General features: G+C 33.1%; 2 protein-coding genes across 3 annotated transcripts; one reads left to right on the top strand and one right to left on the bottom strand.

The window, feature by feature from the left end:
* Positions 1 to 7,571: 7,571 nt before the first annotated feature.
* On the top strand, positions 7,572 to 10,702 carry LOC114392153 (uncharacterized protein At4g15970-like). Of its 2 annotated transcripts, XM_028353195.1 has the most exons (4): positions 7,572 to 7,857; positions 9,449 to 9,823; positions 10,054 to 10,165; positions 10,262 to 10,702. In XM_028353195.1, exons 1-4 carry the CDS (start codon positions 7,669 to 7,671, stop codon positions 10,558 to 10,560), a joined length of 975 nt encoding a protein of 324 aa, XP_028208996.1. In that variant the 5' UTR covers positions 7,572 to 7,668; the 3' UTR covers positions 10,561 to 10,702. The 2 variants fall into 2 exon arrangements, with proteins under 2 accessions (XP_028208996.1, XP_028208995.1); XM_028353194.1 differs by having other exon boundaries at positions 10,054 to 10,702.
* Positions 10,703 to 11,806: 1,104 nt separating this feature from the next.
* Positions 11,807 to 14,103, bottom strand: LOC114392154 (30S ribosomal protein S21, chloroplastic-like). Its single transcript, XM_028353196.1, has 2 exons — positions 13,670 to 14,103; positions 11,807 to 12,128 (listed from the first exon to the last, which is right to left on the bottom strand). Exons 1-2 carry the CDS (start codon positions 14,056 to 14,058, stop codon positions 12,008 to 12,010), a joined length of 510 nt encoding a protein of 169 aa, XP_028208997.1. The 5' UTR covers positions 14,059 to 14,103; the 3' UTR covers positions 11,807 to 12,007.
* Positions 14,104 to 18,021: the final 3,918 nt, after the last annotated feature.

Genomic DNA, 18,021 nt, shown 5'->3' with positions numbered 1-18,021 from the left:
CACATGTAGATTCTACAGAAAATTTGTCCTTATAAAATAAGTTCTCATTAAAAGTAACATTTCTGCTTCTGATAACTTTCTTGGTTTGGTCATCCCAAAACCTGTAGCCATACATGTCAGATCCATAACTAATAAAATAACACTTCCTCGCCTTCGGATCCAATTTATCTCTACTATTAGAGTCTGTCAGTATATATGAAATACAACCAAAAATTTCTCAAATGTGAAAGTTTTACCTCCTTTCCAGACCATACATCTTCGGGCAATTGATAATTCAAAGGAACTGATGGTCCTCTATTGATGAGATATGCTACTGTGTTTATTGCTTCTGCCCAAAATGCTTTAGGCAAGCCAGATTGGATCCGCATACACCTTGCTCTCTCGTTCAAGGTTCTATTCATCCTTTCTGCAACACCGTTTTGCTCAGGTGTTCCTGGCATTGTCTTGATCATTCTGATCTCATGTTCTGAATAGAAGTCATTAAACTCCTGACTATCATACTCCCCGCCATTGTTAGATTTCAGACTTTTAACCTTTAGACCTGTCTGATTTTCAACTTCTGTTTTCCACCTTTTAAACACAGAAAACACATCAGATTTATTTTTAAGAAAATAAACCCATACCTTTCTGGTAGAGTCATCGATAAAGGTGACATAATAGCGTGAGTTTCCAACAGATTTCACTGGGGCTGGCCCCCAAACATCTGTGTGCACCAATTCTAGCTTTTCAACTTTAAGAGTCTTCCATGCCCTTGAGAAGCTGACCTTTTTCTGCTTTCCAAGGATACAATGTTCACAAGCACCAACATCAACATGCTTGAGGCTTGATAGCTTACGCTTTGCCGCCATAAGCTTCATTCCTTTTTCACTCATGTGTCCAAGTCTTTGATGCCACATGGTTGAATTATTGACAGCCTCAGTAACTGCTACCATATCCTCATCTGCAATCATGTAAAGAGATCCTCACTTCTTTCCACGAGCCACAATGAGATTTCCTTTTGTTACCTTCCAAGCTCCATCTCCAAAAGTGGTGTGATGTCTCTCATCATCCAACTGCCCTATAGATATTAAATTTCTCTTTAAGGCAGGAATATGTCTGACATTGTGCAATGTCCATAGGGATCCACTAGAGGTCTTGATGTTGATATCACCTCTTTCGACAATGTCAAGAGATTTTCCATCTGCAAGGTAAACTTTTCCAAATCTTCCAGAAATATAGTTAGACAATAAATATTTAGAGGGAGTAGTGTGGAACGACGCACCTGAGTCCATGATCCATGAATCAACAGGACTATCCAAACTGCAAATTAATGCATCATCAAGTTCATCAGTTGCTGCATTTGCGGATTCATCATCATCGCGCTTTTTGTTTTTGTGCAACTTGTTCTTCTTTGGTGCCTTGCACTAATTGCTAAAGTGACCTCTCTTGTCACAATTCCAGCAAGTAACGTCACTTTGAAATTTTCTCTGACCTTTCCCTCTTGACTTTGATTTGCCTCGACCATTCTGACCCTTCTGGGTAGTCTTTCCCCTGCCTTCAGTATTCAATGCTGAATTGGAAACATGACTGGAAGATTCTCCTGAATCTCTCTTGCAAACATCTTCACTTAAGATCAAGTCACGGATGTCACTAAGCTTTAATGTGTTTTCCCTTGTAGAACTACTAACTGCAGTAACAGATTCTCCTGAAATCTGTTGAGTCCCACATCGAGTAGAAGTGGAAAGGTTGAGCACCATATAAGTGAGGAGAAGACCCATAAATCTGAGCCTTAAGGTTTTGGGTTAGAGTGTGATGTCAGATCTCCTTATGTGGTGGCTCGTGGTCCACAGGTGTACCCCTCGAATCTCCCCAACAATTGGTATCTGAGCTGATGGTTCAAGTTGGTGACCGGCTCAGACGAGTATGCAAGTACTGCAGGTGGCCAAAATGGCTAGCGGCACAGCGTGCCCCGCAGGTGGAGCGGGGTGGCCAGAATGGCTAGCGGGCAGGGCAAGTACCGCAGGTGGCCATGGCTATACTTGTGGATGATAAAGACTTCCGCTAGAGGGAGAGGCTACCATATGGAAGAGACTCACACTTGGGGGGGAGATGTGTTGGGTTACAAGTGTGAGGTGAAGTCCCACATCGAGTAGAAGTGGAAAGGTTGAGCACCATATAAGTGAGGAAAAGACCCATAAACCCGAGCCTTAAGGTTTTGGGTTAGAGTGTGGTGTCAAGTCTCCTTATGTGGTGGCTCGTAGTCCACAAGTGTACCCCTCGAATCTCCCCAACCAGATGTACCCTCTCTTGTTCTCAGTCACAACAAAGGAAGTACCCTCCAATGTGTTAAGACAAAGTTCTCAGGCGGTTAGTCCTTCGAAACTTTGTGAATGGGGAAATAAAAGAATTCTCAGGCGGTTAGTCCTTTGAAATCTTTTGTTTATGGGAAAGGGAAGAATCAAAAGAATTCTCAGACTGTGTCGTTTTGAATTCTTTGACAAGGGAGAAGGGAGACACAAAAGAATTCAAGCGGTTAGTCCTTTGTTCTTTTGGAAAAGGGAGAAGAGAGACACAAAAAGAATTCAGGCGGTTAGTCCTTGGCGAATTCTTTTTGGCAAAGGGAGAAGGGAATGAAAAAAATGAATAGAACAAGTTTTTGAACAAAGAACTTTTCTTGGAAGAGAAAGTTTTGAAAAAAAAACTTTTAGAAGGATGAAGAGAAATGAAACCAGAAAGTTCTGTTGAAAGAAATGAAAGAAGATGTTGAAAGATAGAATGATTGAAAGAAATGATGGATCATTGAATTAATGTTTCATGCCAAGGTCACATATTTATAATTTCTTGATGACTCAAATCAAAACTTGTAACTCTTGGTAATTCCTTTAAAACTAATTACTTAAAAAGTTATGACTTTTGAAAGAATCTTCATAAACAAGCCACTTGAAGAATTGTGACTTTTGGAAATGAGTTTTTTGAAAACAGTCACTAGTAATCGATTACCATAAAGGTGTAATCGATTACACATTAACCGATGTGACCCTTTATTTTGAATTTTGAAAATCTTAACGTTTTAAAACACTGGTAATCGATTACTACAATCTGGTAATCGATTACCAGAGAGTAAAACTCTTTGGTAATGATTTTGTGAAAACTTCTTGTGCTACTCAATGTTTTGAAAAACTTTTTTAATACTTATCTTGATTGATTCTTCTCTTGATTCTTGAATCTTGAGTTTTGAATCTTGATCTTGATTATTCTTGAAACTTGATTCCTGAAAACTTCATTCTTGAATCTTTGAAATTTGCTTGACTCTTGATTCTTTGGCATCATCAAAATAACCTTGGAAGGAATTGCTTCCACACATTGTTCCCAAATGCATCATTTATCATATCTATCATTGGATTTTTGTCTTGCAATGGTTCATATATTGCTTCAATGTCCCTTAACTCCATCTTACTATGTATGAATTTACAGTTTGGGAAATATGAGTTCATCTTAGTCTTGCGTTCATGAATTGAAGTGTATCTGAAATATCTTAAAGTGTGGGGGTGTCCTGCAAAGGAGAAGTTCCAAAAAAAAAAACTAAGGATTTTGGTTCTAAATTATATTATTTTCTACTTAAAGATGGCACTAAAACTTATGGTCATAAAAAAATATTGTGAATCCGCTTACAAAAGGATTAATGCCCCAACAAGTACTTGAGTCATCAAGGGGAATGAGACTAAAGTTAATTATTTATCCATAACAATGGGCACCCTGTCTCTATGTGATTGGTGATCCCAAGAATGAAATTCAACAGATAACAACGAAATTGTTTGTTAACTAAAGTGCACTAAAATAAAATTTTGCAGATTTATTTTGTTTCTCATTCCTATGACAAGGTGTATTATAAATTGTGGCAATATTAAAGTCAAGGTATTTACATATGTGTATTTTTTTTGTCTAAAAAAATACCTCTTAGTGGATCCGATGACAATTATTGTAGGGGTGGGGGTCACAAACCACTCTTTGAGAATTCACCTAGTAAGTGAGGTGGTGGGGCCGCCACTGTGAGATATGGGTTAATCTCTAAGTAACACTCATAAAACAAGATATATGCGCAAGGCTGTGTAACACGCAACCACTAATTAGAAACTAATGAACACCAATATTGTAGGGGATATGTACTAAAGCTTGGTTAAAGAAGGTGTAATTCAAGACAATTAAGTCTCTACATTTTTCACGGATGGAAGTTCATAAACACTAGGTATAAGGCTCAAACCCGAAAGGTTCCTTATACTGAAATACAATATCACATGCTCTTTGTTTTATGTTTCTAAACAAATTGTGTTTTCTTAAAACATTTTAAAATTTTAAATTATGTGGGGGAATGTTAGTAAATATTTGTTTTATAATTTCAAATTTATAAAAATATATTACTTATATTAATTTTTTTTATAAAATAAAATATTTGTTTTATAATTTGTTACCTAAAACTAGAATTCCTATCTTTTAGGATTTTGCTTTTAGTGGGTCATTTTGATTTGTTACGTTTGTTTGTTTTTTTTTTTTTTGTCTACACATTGGTTTCCAACATTCACTAGGTGTGATAGTTTTACTTTGAGTTTTTTGTGTTGCTGCATAAGGGGATCTATGCCTATATATATCTTTCTCCTTCTTTAGCCAAAAACACAAGTAGAAAAATATTTTTGCATTTTCCTCTAAAGTTCTTCTCTACTTGTTCTTATAAAAAAATACTTTTTTGAGAGAAAGAGCATTGGTATTCAGAAGGTTCGGGGATCCTTTTGCTGCACACGATCGGAAACAACGGGTTGTCGTATCTTGGGAGAGGAGCACAATTAGATTCTTCTACCAATGCAGTGAGGGCATTTTCTCTCTATGGATAGCATTTGCGTGCTTCAACCCATGCTATTTAAAATTTCTCCTTTAAAATTATTTTCTTTATTCTTATTGTATGTTATATTGCATTGCTAACCCATTTTTTTGTCATAATATGAAGTTGTATTGCAACTTTTGTTCTTTTATTTAGTTTAAGATTTTGCATCTTCTTCTCATTTATTTATTTTATTTTATTTTCTAACAACATGACTCAACCTCCAATCTTGAGAACCTATTAGATGAATACGAGAGCAATGCAGATGCTGGGTCAAAGACCATGGTAGTGATATTGATAGTGATAGTAACATGTCTCCTTCCCACGAACCAATATTCAAATGAAGTAGGTGATCTAGGGATGATCCATGTGTTAGTTGTTTCTGCTTTGAGGTTTTCCTGTGGTGTGCTATGTCGGTGTTCATTGCTTTATGTCATTGTGAGTTTTCATTGCCTACTTCGTTCCATTGTTGTTGTTTGTAGTATTTACTTTACGTAATGAAATAAATAATTTGTTTCAGTTTATGTTAACAACGAAAATAACAAAAAATGACAACTCCCTAAAACACAGACACTTGAAATTTATAAATTTGTGCAAATTAATCAAGTCTCTATTATTTATAGAAAGCTGGCATTGAATTATCAACTCAATTTAAATTTAAGTGTGAAACTAATAATGGATATTTTGTGCACCATGTATCAGAGTAAAATGACATTCAAAATTGACAACAATTTACAATTTACCCAAGTCTCTAAAAAACCAATAGGTGTTTCACCAACAAAATTGATATTGAATTGACAACTCACAATTTAAATTTAAAGTTTGGAAACAATAATGGACTACTACACCAAGTAACAGGGTAAAATCACAGTCGAAATTGATAATACTATGCACTATATCGATAAAAGTGAAATTGGAATAATGACATGTCTCAATCAACATTGGATTCCAAACAAGCCTCTACCAAAAAGACAATTCTAACCTTATGAGAATCCAATACACATCAATGGGGCAAATATTCAAACAACTATAAATAACACCAAACACCCTCAATACAGTCACACACTTCCACACAATATACCTTCACAAACAAAATTCAATCTCAATATTATGGCATTCTTGGGAGAAACAAGCACTCAAACCATTGCTAACTCGAAATTAGCATTCATTTTTTTTGAATGGGTCAATCAAACACAACCAAACTGGGTTCCTAATGAGTTTTGTTTCAAGACACTAAAGAGTAGAATGCACAACACCCTTCGGCTAACCAATGACCAATTTGTGCATGAAATCTACTACCAGAAACCTTCCATAGATGCAAGTCAACAATCTTTTTTTCACTCTCTGTAATTGAAAAATGATGATGATGTTTGCGCAATGTTAATGTGCAATGAGCAATACCCATGTGGTGATCCTTTAGAATTATTATGTACCATCAATAGAACACTCAATGGTATACTCAACCTAATTCGATCAACCATCACTCTTACTCATGATGCAATGTTGTATTAAAATGGCAAGTGACAGGATGGTTTTTTTTAGTTACTCCTTCACTGGAAAAAATCCAATAAGATTTGAAATTCTTTCAAGATGAAACATCCAAACACTCAAGGATGTCATCAAGCAAGTTGCGCCTCTAGGGGTTTCCCCTTATGGAATTCATGAATCATAAGTGGTCAGACAATTGTTCTTTCGAGAACCAAGCCATACAAAATATTCAAAAAAATTAATCGAGTATAAAAAAACATAGTTCAAAAACGATGAAGACATGTTAAAGGTGTTAGCAGAATTCAACTACTGCAAACATTTTTGTCTAATAGAAATTTTAATTTTTTTTAACAAACTAGTAACCCAACCATGCCCAATAACCTATCAACATGTTACAATAACTAATGTAAATGTTGCGCATGATGAACAACTCGCTAAATGATTTAAATGGAAGAAGACATGTCTGTTGCACATCTTTCAAACTATTATAAGTTTCTTCATTTTCGTGTTTCAATTATTATTGTTAGTACATCCCATTATTTTCATTTTATTATGTTCCATTTATTATTTTTGTCTCTCTAATTGTTAATATTTTTCGTTATTTGAGTGTTCTAATTTCTTCATATAACATAGATGAGATGTTGTAACTATATATTAATGTGTTTTTAATCAATCTATTTTTTTAATCACTTTGCTTTTTTTATTTTAAGACTATTAATAAATTATTAAACCAAAAATATTCTCATTATTTTAAAAAATTTATATTTAAAAAAATTAAAAATAATTTTTAAAAGAAAATTAAAAAAACACTAATTGGGAAGTCGGGTTGGTCAAACACAACTTCTTACCTTAAAAAAATAAAAAAATAATAAATAATAAATAAAAAACAGGTATATGTTGGAAAATAAAATTTTACGTAGTGTAGATCGAGAAATAATTAGAGGGAGGTGGTGTATATGGGGAAAAAACCATAGGAATCACATCCATTACATTCCCGTGGGGTCACCTAGTCAACAAAAGTTACCACAATAAAGCCAATCTTCAAAAGCATATCAGATTTCGCATGTAGGCTTGCAATAGTGAGAGTGTTTAATTGGATGGTATATATATGAGCATTAAACCTTTTTCCTTTATTGTTCCCTATTGAATTCATTCAACCTGCTTTATATATCAATCCATTTGAATATATATGAATTCTATATTTATGATTTTTTCTCAAATCTCTCTGATTCTGGCTTTAATGCAAAAGGGGTTTTCTCTCAATACATTGGCTTCTTTTTTAGTATCACTTAAATAAACATATAAGACCTAACTTTCAGGCGGAGATTATGTTAGGCCTAAAGGCCATTAAACCATCATTTTCATTTGGAAGGATGAGAGCATTGAGATTGAGGAATTATGTGTATCTTCCTCTCTTAGCTTTCTTGATCGTGCTGGTATGCTTCCTTCTATATCACTACCCTAGATCGCTTGAAAGGGGTGTCACTAAGGGGGTTCTGCTCAGGCATAAATCAACTGTAAGCATTCTTTATATTCTCTTAATCCGGTTTCTGTTAATTAGCATCATTGCATATATATGAATTCCACAGCTTCTCCCTCAATTATTTGAGGCATTAGAGTTTTATTTGGTACCAATTGGTGATTGGTTTAGGTGATTGATGTCTACTTTTTTAAAAATAAGATTCGGATTTGAATTGTGTATGAAAATTTGTTTCCTGGGAGTGCTAATTTTACCATGTTATACTTGTTATTTAGACTGAAAAGTTGAACCTTTATTTGATTAGGACACAAATATTGAGAAATGATATTTTAAGGTGAAACAGTAGGAGTTATATTCAGGTATATGTAACTTTTACGGTCTTTACCATCTATCTTTTTAAACGTATATAAATTATTAATTTATATATAAAAAATGCATATATTTGAGAGCAGTTTTAAAAAAACTGAATAAGAACAAAAAATATATTTTGTCTTCTGTTTAAGTCAAGTGTTGGGGTGTTATTAACAGTGGTACAACATGTTTGAGGGAAAATGTCAATTTATTGTTGTTGTATGAACCCGCAGAATTACCAAAAGAAACAATAAGGCTATCCTTTTGTTGTTAGAGAATCTGATTGTATGTCCTGCGATATGATTTGTTTGACTTGCTAGTCTTTATGTATTACAAACTCAAATAAGACTCTTGTTAAAAATGTGTCAGTGTGTGTAAACATACAAATTAAAAATAATTTTACTGATAGAAAACTACCTTACATTTGTTTATTAATTGAATAAATTTAAATGTTAATTAAATAAATTTAAATATTGTTTGCAATTAATAAATAATTAACTGAAATACATTGACTTAATTGAATTCAAAAACTGATATACATTTAAATACATTAAAATATTGTTTGCAATTAATAGATAATTAAATGAAATATTGACTTAATTGAATTCAAAAACTTATATACATTTTATAAAATAAGTAAAACTTATAATATGGAAAAAAATATATAAAGTTATTTTGCTTTCAGTCAAGAGGATTCAAAAATTTTATATAGAGTGTATGTATGCAATTCTATTTTTTCATTATCATTTTATTGGGATTCAAATCTTTTATAGGTGTGTGTATTGTTTTTTCTTTTTTAAAATTATCGTGTATTTTATTATTACATTATTAAAGAGTTTGTATTGAAGTCAATCTTTTTTTAATAATGTAAGGACATGAAATTAAATGGACTTTATGGCTGGTCAAAATTGACTGCTGGCATGTTGAACGAGAGCATATATTTTCTCTGGTGTCAAATATAAGAGGAAAAAAATATGTACCCTAATCAAGAAAATTAGTTGACCATATTAAATTACATCAATTTTAATTAAAAAGTATTTTTTTTTCTTATCTTTTGTTGAAACTTGATATCAACAATAAGAGTCATTGAAACTAACTGAAGAATATTTTAGAGATAATAGCATTAAATAAAGTAAAGTTAGTTGGAATTTTGTTATAGTTGAGACTAAGTAAAATATATATTTTTTTTTCTTATATGAGACCAGAGAGAGAGTATTTACTAATTTTTCTAAATGATTGAGTTCTACTCAGTTTATTTACAATTACTTCCCTATCAGTATTACTCAAAAAATCAAGAATTGGATGATGTGCTGAGGAGAGCTATCATGCCAGACAGATCAGTTATCCTAACCATGGTAAATAAATCAATGGCAAGTCCTGGATCTATCCTTGACATTTTACTCCAAAGCTTCAAATCAGGTGATGGGACACAAAGATTGCTGAATCACATGGTGATCATAACCATGGACCCTCATGCTTTTGAGTACTGTAGGTCCTTGCACCCCTATTGCATCCACCCCTCCATATTTCCACATCATTTTGTCACCAAAAGAGGATCCATAATAACAACCCCTGATCAAAATTTATTCACTTGGACAAGAAATGATGTTTTGTTTGAAGTGATTCAATTGGGTTACAGCATAATTTTCACGGTATGGTTCCGTATAAGCTTGTTGAGACACACTATTTTCTAACAAGTTATTATTAAGTGAAATTTATTGAGACCCACGAATTATGAGTAGGAGCAAGATTCACATTTCATGAGTCTCAATAAATTCCAGCCATAAGAAGAGTATGTTAACATTTTTCAAGATTGACATATAAAATGGTGGATGAATGGTTTATTAATTAACTTGAATTGCACGTGACTTTAATTTTACAGGAAGCAGATGTACTGTGGCTTAGAAGTCCACTTATAAAGTTAAATCCAAGTAATGAACTCACAATTTCATGTAATGTCTTAAGTGATGGACAAAGTGGAAGTTACCTACACGGTGGGGGAATATTCTTCTTGAAAGCAAATGCCATTTCCCTTGAGTTCTTCAAGTATTGGAAATTGACTAAGTTTATGTTTCCAAACGATCCCGCAGAAGAGTCCTTGTGTAACACAATAAAAGCAAGGCAAGATGCAGCTGACTTGTATGGCTTTCGTGCTCAGCTTGTAAATACAAGCTATTTTGGTGGGTTTTGTCAGCCAAGTAAGAACATGTTAAGGGAGGCTTATACCATTCAAGCTAACTGTTGTGATGATCTAGAAAGCAAAGTTCATGACCTGAGGATTGTTCTTGGTGATTGGATCCGATTCAGAAATCATGCATCAGGGGTCAATGCTTTGGACAAAATGGATTTGAGGTGGCCACTGAAGTGCTCCACAAGAAATTATACTTAGAACTATACACAGTTCTAAAGTGTTTAGAAAGAGTTAATGTTGTAAAAAGCAACTTTCAGATCTCTCCCTCCCCCTCATAGCTGAATTGATATGTTACTCTTTCAGTCAACTTTAAATGTCAATGTCTTAGGGAGCGTTGAATCAGTTTTTCTTTTTTTTGGCTTCTATTTTAGAAAAAACTCTTCAAATAAAAATAAGTTCTTTTAATGAACAAAAGTCTACAAATGTAAGACACCTGTGGTTTAGACAAAAAAATATAGTCCAAAAGAAAAGTTAAGTAGATGAACTTCTACCTTTAAGGAGAACTCCAAAAATATGAGTTAGATACTACTTTAGGGAACATCTGCTTTGGTACTTTGTAGTGGATGAGTTGGGGAAAGGAAAATATTACACTTGTTAAAACATTTATCAGTAATATTTTCTTTTAGACCATTTTCTTTTGCATTTTAGTGATAGAAGTGATAAAATCACCCGCAGTCCCACTTAAATGCTTAATTGATCTACTCTCAGGAAGTCTTGATTTGAGGTTATTTCAGAACTAGTGAACCTATTTCTTTCCAATTTTTCTTTACAAATCAGTTAAACTTCTAATAATTGACCCAAACCACGAATAAGACAAGTTGCTTACTTTCCAAGCAAAGAGCACATTATTTTCTCTAAAAACACAACCATATTTTAACACCACCTGCATTGCTTCTTCATGACTAAGTTTTTCAGTCTAAGCTTGAATACCCTGTATCTAACCTTTATTCAATCTTGTTCCAATGAGACCAAGGATTTCAGTAACCTCATTGGAGAAGAAACCTAACTTCCCAATGGGTCAGTGTTCAATGGTAGTATGATCAGTTAAGCCTGTTCCTCGATAACTTAAATACATCTCCAGCTCAAATTGATGAAAAACCAAGCATGACAAAGACCATAGACATTAAGGGGGGAAAACAGAAAAGGCTGAGAAGTTAAACACTACTGCAACAAAGAGCATTGGCAGTTACAGGTATGGGATGGATAGTCCAAACAATAGCAGACTATAGTATAATTGGCTTTTCTAACTAGCTCAATCTCTCTCATTTTGAAGATATTAAGCTAGGGAATTCAATACCAAAAATATTTCAGTGTCCAGTGAATAGACATTTTCTCTTAACACATCATGCACATATTTTTCTTACATAACAAGACAAGTAACTTTTACGTGACTGGTAAATTCAACATCATAAAGGGATTCTAAATTGATGCAAGAGGGAAGAAAGAAAAAAAACAGACTGCGTCCAGATTTCAGAAAATCAAGGGCAGAACAAAATTTAGATGCATATTGAATAAATAGCATAATGAAATGTGAATTGAACATTACACTAACTGCGTCCAAGGAATTAATTTTACATAACAGAACTAACATGCATAAAAAAGCCTCTCACGATAAAATGTGAAGAATCATACAGAATCTGAGTGGTCATGCGGTTGAAATATATGGAGCATCTACTTCTGGAAGATCCCAGTTATCATCATCCTCTTCCTTCTTGGTTGCTGCAACATCCGGCTTGTTTTGTGGTTGAAATTTCGATTGAAAGCGCCTGAAAATGATGCAAGAAAGACAAATATTAATAATCTTTCTCAAGGGAACTATCAAACCAGAAAGGACAGAGCCAAATTTGACAAATATAAATAATCTTTCTCAAGGGAACTTTCTCAAAGGATCACCACATGTCTATGGTTTTGACCAATCTCTGTCACAAGCAGTCAAATTTTGCAATTAACGATAAAGAATTAATAAAAATCAATTACATGTGTCACGTGGAGAATGACCGGGACCATGGGCACATGGTAGTCCTAGACCTTATAATAATTTCGCTCCCCCAATAAAACACATACACATACAAAATCATTGTCATTATAAGTTAAAAGTTGTAAGATGTGGTGGGGGAAATGGGAAACTTTTATGACAACATCCTAAGATTGTAATAGCAACCATGGGTCCATTACTACTATCTTATCTACACTGCCCTTGTGAAAATAAAGTAGTACAACTACCCTCACAAGTCACAACTCAAAACAGGAGGTGATTTTCACACTCAGTACCATTTGACCCAGCTTTCTTTTTGAGCTTATCGTCTCCTTACATATTTATCAATTTAGAACCATCAAATGAAGATCAGAAAGCTAATATTTCATCTTGGTCAATCAACTTTAAAAACAATTCAAAATCTGAGCCTGATCTTCATCCAACAATTACAAATGTGTTGAATGCATGATTGCATGCAAAAATGACTGCACTGAATCGGATTCTAGACCAAAACTATGCCCCAGCCTTACTTAAATAATCTTGTTTTTCAACTCTAGGAAACATAATAAGAATGATTAGTGATGTTTCCCTGAAACCATTTAACTTACTGAGCTAAATCCTACTTAATTCATGTAAGGAGCACGGGCACCTCTCATGTTCGAAATGCCGCTATGTCAGACATGTTTCCTACATCGGCACACTTGACATTTGTTTGACACTTCTTATTTGGAGTCCAATTTAAAACTTGTTTTGTTGGCTTGAACTTATGTCATCACCTTTACACAACTAATACACTAGGAAAAAAAATAAAAGATTGGTTTAAAAAGATGAATATACCATCAATTTAGATATTTTGTTTCATGTTACTTATATTTCATTAGAATCTTTATGATTGTGTTTGTATGTGATGTCCTCATGTCACGTGTCTTATATTTTAGAAATTAGTCGTGTCAAAGTGTTCGTGTAGTGTCTAGTGTTTGTGTTAGAGAGCTTATTTCATAGTTATTCATGGGCTTTGCTAATGAGTAATAACTAATTTCTGCTGAAAAATCTGATTGACTATTATGGTTTCTCCTCCTGAGTTTATTTACTTCGTCTCAAACTCCAAACCTTACTTATCAAATTCAAGCCCAATACGTCGAATTGACTGACGGATTGCAGACTTATTTGGAATTTCCTTAATTTGAAAGATTAATATTATAACAATTACCAACACTATTATACAGTTTCATACTTCTCAGTATTAAAATGACAATTTACTCGAAAATTTAGATGCCATTAAAAAAAGAAGAAAAAAAAATAAAAAGAGCAAAGAGAGTGTGCGGAACGAACCTGCTTCTGCTTTTACGCTTGGCAGCTTCGCGGGTCTTGCGCTTCTTCTCCTCCTGCTTGTTCTCGAAGAACCGTCTCCTCTTGCACTCCTGAATGACTCCGGCTCTCATGACCTCTCTCCGGAAGCGGTTGAGCAGCCTCTCCTCCGGCTCGTTCTCTTCCACCACCACCTGCACGTTGTACGCCGACCGGAAGAACAGCGTCTTCGCGTGCGCGTGGGACGGGTTTGCCACGGCGGACACCTCCGCCAACGAGTGGTGGTGGTGGCCCTGGCCGTCCTGCTGCTGGGCGCGTAGCTTCTGGAGTGGGAAGCGAGTGATGGGAGGAGGGTGTGGCTTTGGAGGGAGGAGGAAGGAGAAGAGGGTGGAGAAGGAGGATGAGGCTGCCATTGCCGTTCGTTAGGAATGTGAAGTGGGAACATCCTCTCGACACTTTTTCAATTTTGTTTTAATTTTATCACCGAACTTTATTGTTTTACGATTTTTTTTCATTTAAATTTTATTTTTGTGTATTTTATCTTTTGATTTTCATAATTTCACAAATTGAAATTATACCACTCAGGTCTCTATTTTAGGAATTTTATCATTTAACTTATAACATTTTATAAATTTTTTATCATTTAAATTTCAATTTTTATACATTTATCATTTTCTTAATAATAAAATAATGTAAAAATATAATTTTTTTTTAATTTTTTTACATTGATGATAGTTTTAGTCGACATGCAAAAGTGATTTTTTATAATTGAAATTGTTATTGTTGAAACTTAACTGAAAAGTTAATTTTTTATTAAGTTTAATGATAAAATTTAAAAAATAAAACTTTAAATGATAAAATTTATAAAATAATAAAAATTAAGTAATAATGGTAATAACAAAATTGCAACTGACTTGTAATTGATCCGACCAATTTGGGTAATTGGTTCCTGCACACTATTAACACCACGAGAGTCTTAGTTTAGATACAACTAGTTTTAGCTTAGAAACACAAAATTCCAAAGTTTGATTTTTTCTAAACAACTTAAATTTATTACAAAACAATCATGGTACCCGTTGCATTGATTTTCACGTATATACATATTAATAAGTTGATAATATATATATATATATATATATATATATATATATATATATATATATATATATATAATTTCTACATATTAAATTTATCAATACAATGCACAATCATAATTTAATATAATAATTTTAAATAATTATATATGATCAGAACAATTTGTATTTGATTAAATATTAATCATGTTATTTTGATTCCATTACTCGTGGGTAGGGAAAGAACTTTAATATGTAATTAGGAATGATAATGAAATCGGACACGTGTCAATATTATAATATTGGCTCTTGTTTAGTGAAAATATATGTATTCTTTATTTTTACATACATATTCCAGATACTTGTTTACTATTCATTGTAAACTTTATTTGTGGGTATGAATTCTTTTATCATCCCTATTAATAAAAGATGTAATAGATAATAGATAAAAAAAACCGTAAATCAATGATATAATACAAATAAAAGAAAATATTAATTATAATAAAAATTTGTATGTAAATAAAAATAAATTAAAAAATGGGAGAGGAAAAAGAAAAAAGTAATGTTTTTCATAAAATGTGTTTAAATTTAAAATATTTCTTAAAATGCAAATTTTTAATAAAATATTATATCTTTATTATTTTATTTATATTATCTACCCCAATTACAATGAAAGTGAAATGTGACTTTAAATGCTAAAAATATCTCTTAGATGACCATTGTGAATAACTTAAGAATTAGTCTTTAAAGTGTGAACATATAGACACTATATAAAATATTTAGTAGAAATTTAAATCTCCATTTTTTAAATATATTTATGGATAAATGATCATTTTAGTCTTTTTATCTTATTTATTTTCCTCAAAATGATCTTTACATTTTAATAAAATTAATTTGGTCTTAAAAAGCATAAAAGAAAAAAACTTTAAAAATGACGTAAAAACAAGAAAATAAAATAAAATGTAAGAAGACAAAAGAAAGAGAAAAGGAAAAAAAAAGCCAATAAAACTAAAAAAGAAGTAAGAGAAAGATAAAAGAAAGTTAAAAAAAATTAAAAGCATATGAAATGATGACACGACATGAAACAGAAAAAATGAAATGCTAACATGTGACATTTAAAATATTAACACTTGGTCGAACATACTTTATACATATGTATGGGTTTACTAACATACATCTTAGAGTATCTTAGCACCATACACCAATATTTTAGGATAAATATGTTCATAATCTCTTTTATTTTAGTCAAATTTTTTGGACATTATAGTCATGTCAGATATTTAATTAAAAAAATACATTTTCTCTTCTCCATCTTTGAGTTTGTATTTGAAAGTCCTTTTGCTTCCTCCCCAACCCCTTTTCATGCTACATCATGGACACAATCTTATCACCACATCAGGGACAATATTTTTACACCATCAACCCCACACACACCTACCCTCCAGCAATGTGTTTCGCTGCCATTGGAGGAGATTTTCAAGAGGCAAGGTATGATGGAGTTGTGCAGAAGACCCTACTACAACAGAGGACGAACCGCGTTTTGGGGAGGCTTCTGGCGCAAACACTACTTCTATTGTCGGTGTAGAAGCAAGCTTCATGATGATGAACCAAGCAATTTTGATGATGCCAAAAGCTCAAGTAATTGATTCAAGACTTCAAGATCAAGCATCAAGAATCCAATCCAAGATTCAAGATTCAAGAGAAGAAATTAAGAAGCAACAAGTCAAGACTTCATATAGGATAAGTATTAAAATATTTTTTCAAAAACCGAATAGCACAGTTTTGTTTTACAAAAGAATTTTCTCAAATTTTCTAAGTTACCAGAGTGATTACTCTTTGGTAATCGATTACCAGTTGACAGTAATTGATTACCAGTGACCAGTTTGGTTTTCAAAATGTTTTCAAATGATTTACAATGTTCCAAAATGATTTTCAAATAGTGTAATCGATTACACTATATTAGTAATCGATTACAAGTGAATCTGAACGTTGGAATTCAAATCCAATTGTGAAGAGTCACAACTTTTCATAAAATGAATTGTTCAATCGATTACACCTTTGTGGTAATCGATTACCAATGAACAGTTTTGAAGAAAAAGTTAAGAGTTATAACTCTTAACATGGTTTTCTCTAAAGTCACAACTTTTCCAATGGTTTCTTTGACCAGACATGAAGAGTCTATAAAAACATGACTTTGGCACACATTAAAAAAAACATATATATGATATTCTTCCAAACAATTCTTTTTTACAATCTTTCTCTAACCATTGTCCATTGCTTTCTCTTTGCCAAAAAACTTTCTAAACTTTATTTTCAAAATTTTGTTTTTCTGCAAGTGGAAATTCTGTAGAAAACAAAAGTGTGCTATCTTTTCATCCCTTCTCCCTCTTGCCAAAAGATTCAATGGACTAACCGCCTGAGAATTCTTTTGATTCTCCCTTCCCCCTCTTGACAAAAGATTCAAAGGACTAACCGCATGAGAATTCTTTTGTTTCCCCTTACAAAGATTCAAGGGACTAACCGCCTAAGAATTATTTGTCTTAACACATTGGAGTGTACATCCTTTATGGTACAAGTAGAGCGTACATCTACTTGGATTGTGATACTGAGAACAAGAGAGGGTACATCTCTTGTGGATCAGTTCAAGTGGAGCATACATCCACTTGGTTGTTCAAAGAGAACAAGGGAGGGTACATCCCTTGTGGATCTTTGCTTGTAAAGGATTTTACAAGGTTTTTGGAAATCTCAAGTTGCTTGGGGACTGGATGTAGGCACGGGTTGTTGCCGAACCAGTATAAATCTTGTGTTTGTCTTTTTCTTCCCTACACTCTATTCTTTACTTTGTCATAACTTAGTAGTAAAGCCTAATGAAATCTAGTAACATTAAGAAGGATAAATTTTTAATTAGTCAAGACACATTCATAATTAATTCAACCCTCCTTTCTTAATTATTTTGAGGCCACTTGATCCAACAGTCGGCACTCCCCATCGCAACTTCTTTGGTGGAGAATGCGTTGGAATAAGTTTGGGTGGCATTGGAGAGGAGGGATGAGAGGTTTGAAGTGGTGAAGAAAGAATGGAGAAAAACTTATACGCCGCTATCAGAAATCATTATTGCAAATAGTGGTTGGAGAGATGGTGGGAGGAGCTTAGGGGAATATAGAGATGTTTCGATGTGTTGACCTAGATTATGGAGTACTGAAAGAGGAAATGGGGGTAAATCCATTTATTGTAGCCTTATAGGTATGTATAGGTTGAACAATTTCCTATCTTGAATTAGAGAAATCCTTATGCTCAATTAAA

The sequence above is a fragment of the Glycine soja genome, chromosome 17 (genome assembly GCF_004193775.1).
Source record: "Glycine soja cultivar W05 chromosome 17, ASM419377v2, whole genome shotgun sequence".
Taxonomy (NCBI): Eukaryota; Viridiplantae; Streptophyta; class Magnoliopsida; order Fabales; family Fabaceae; genus Glycine; species Glycine soja.
Note: the sequence above shows the minus strand (reverse complement) of the source record. Positions and strands in the feature narration are given on the sequence as shown.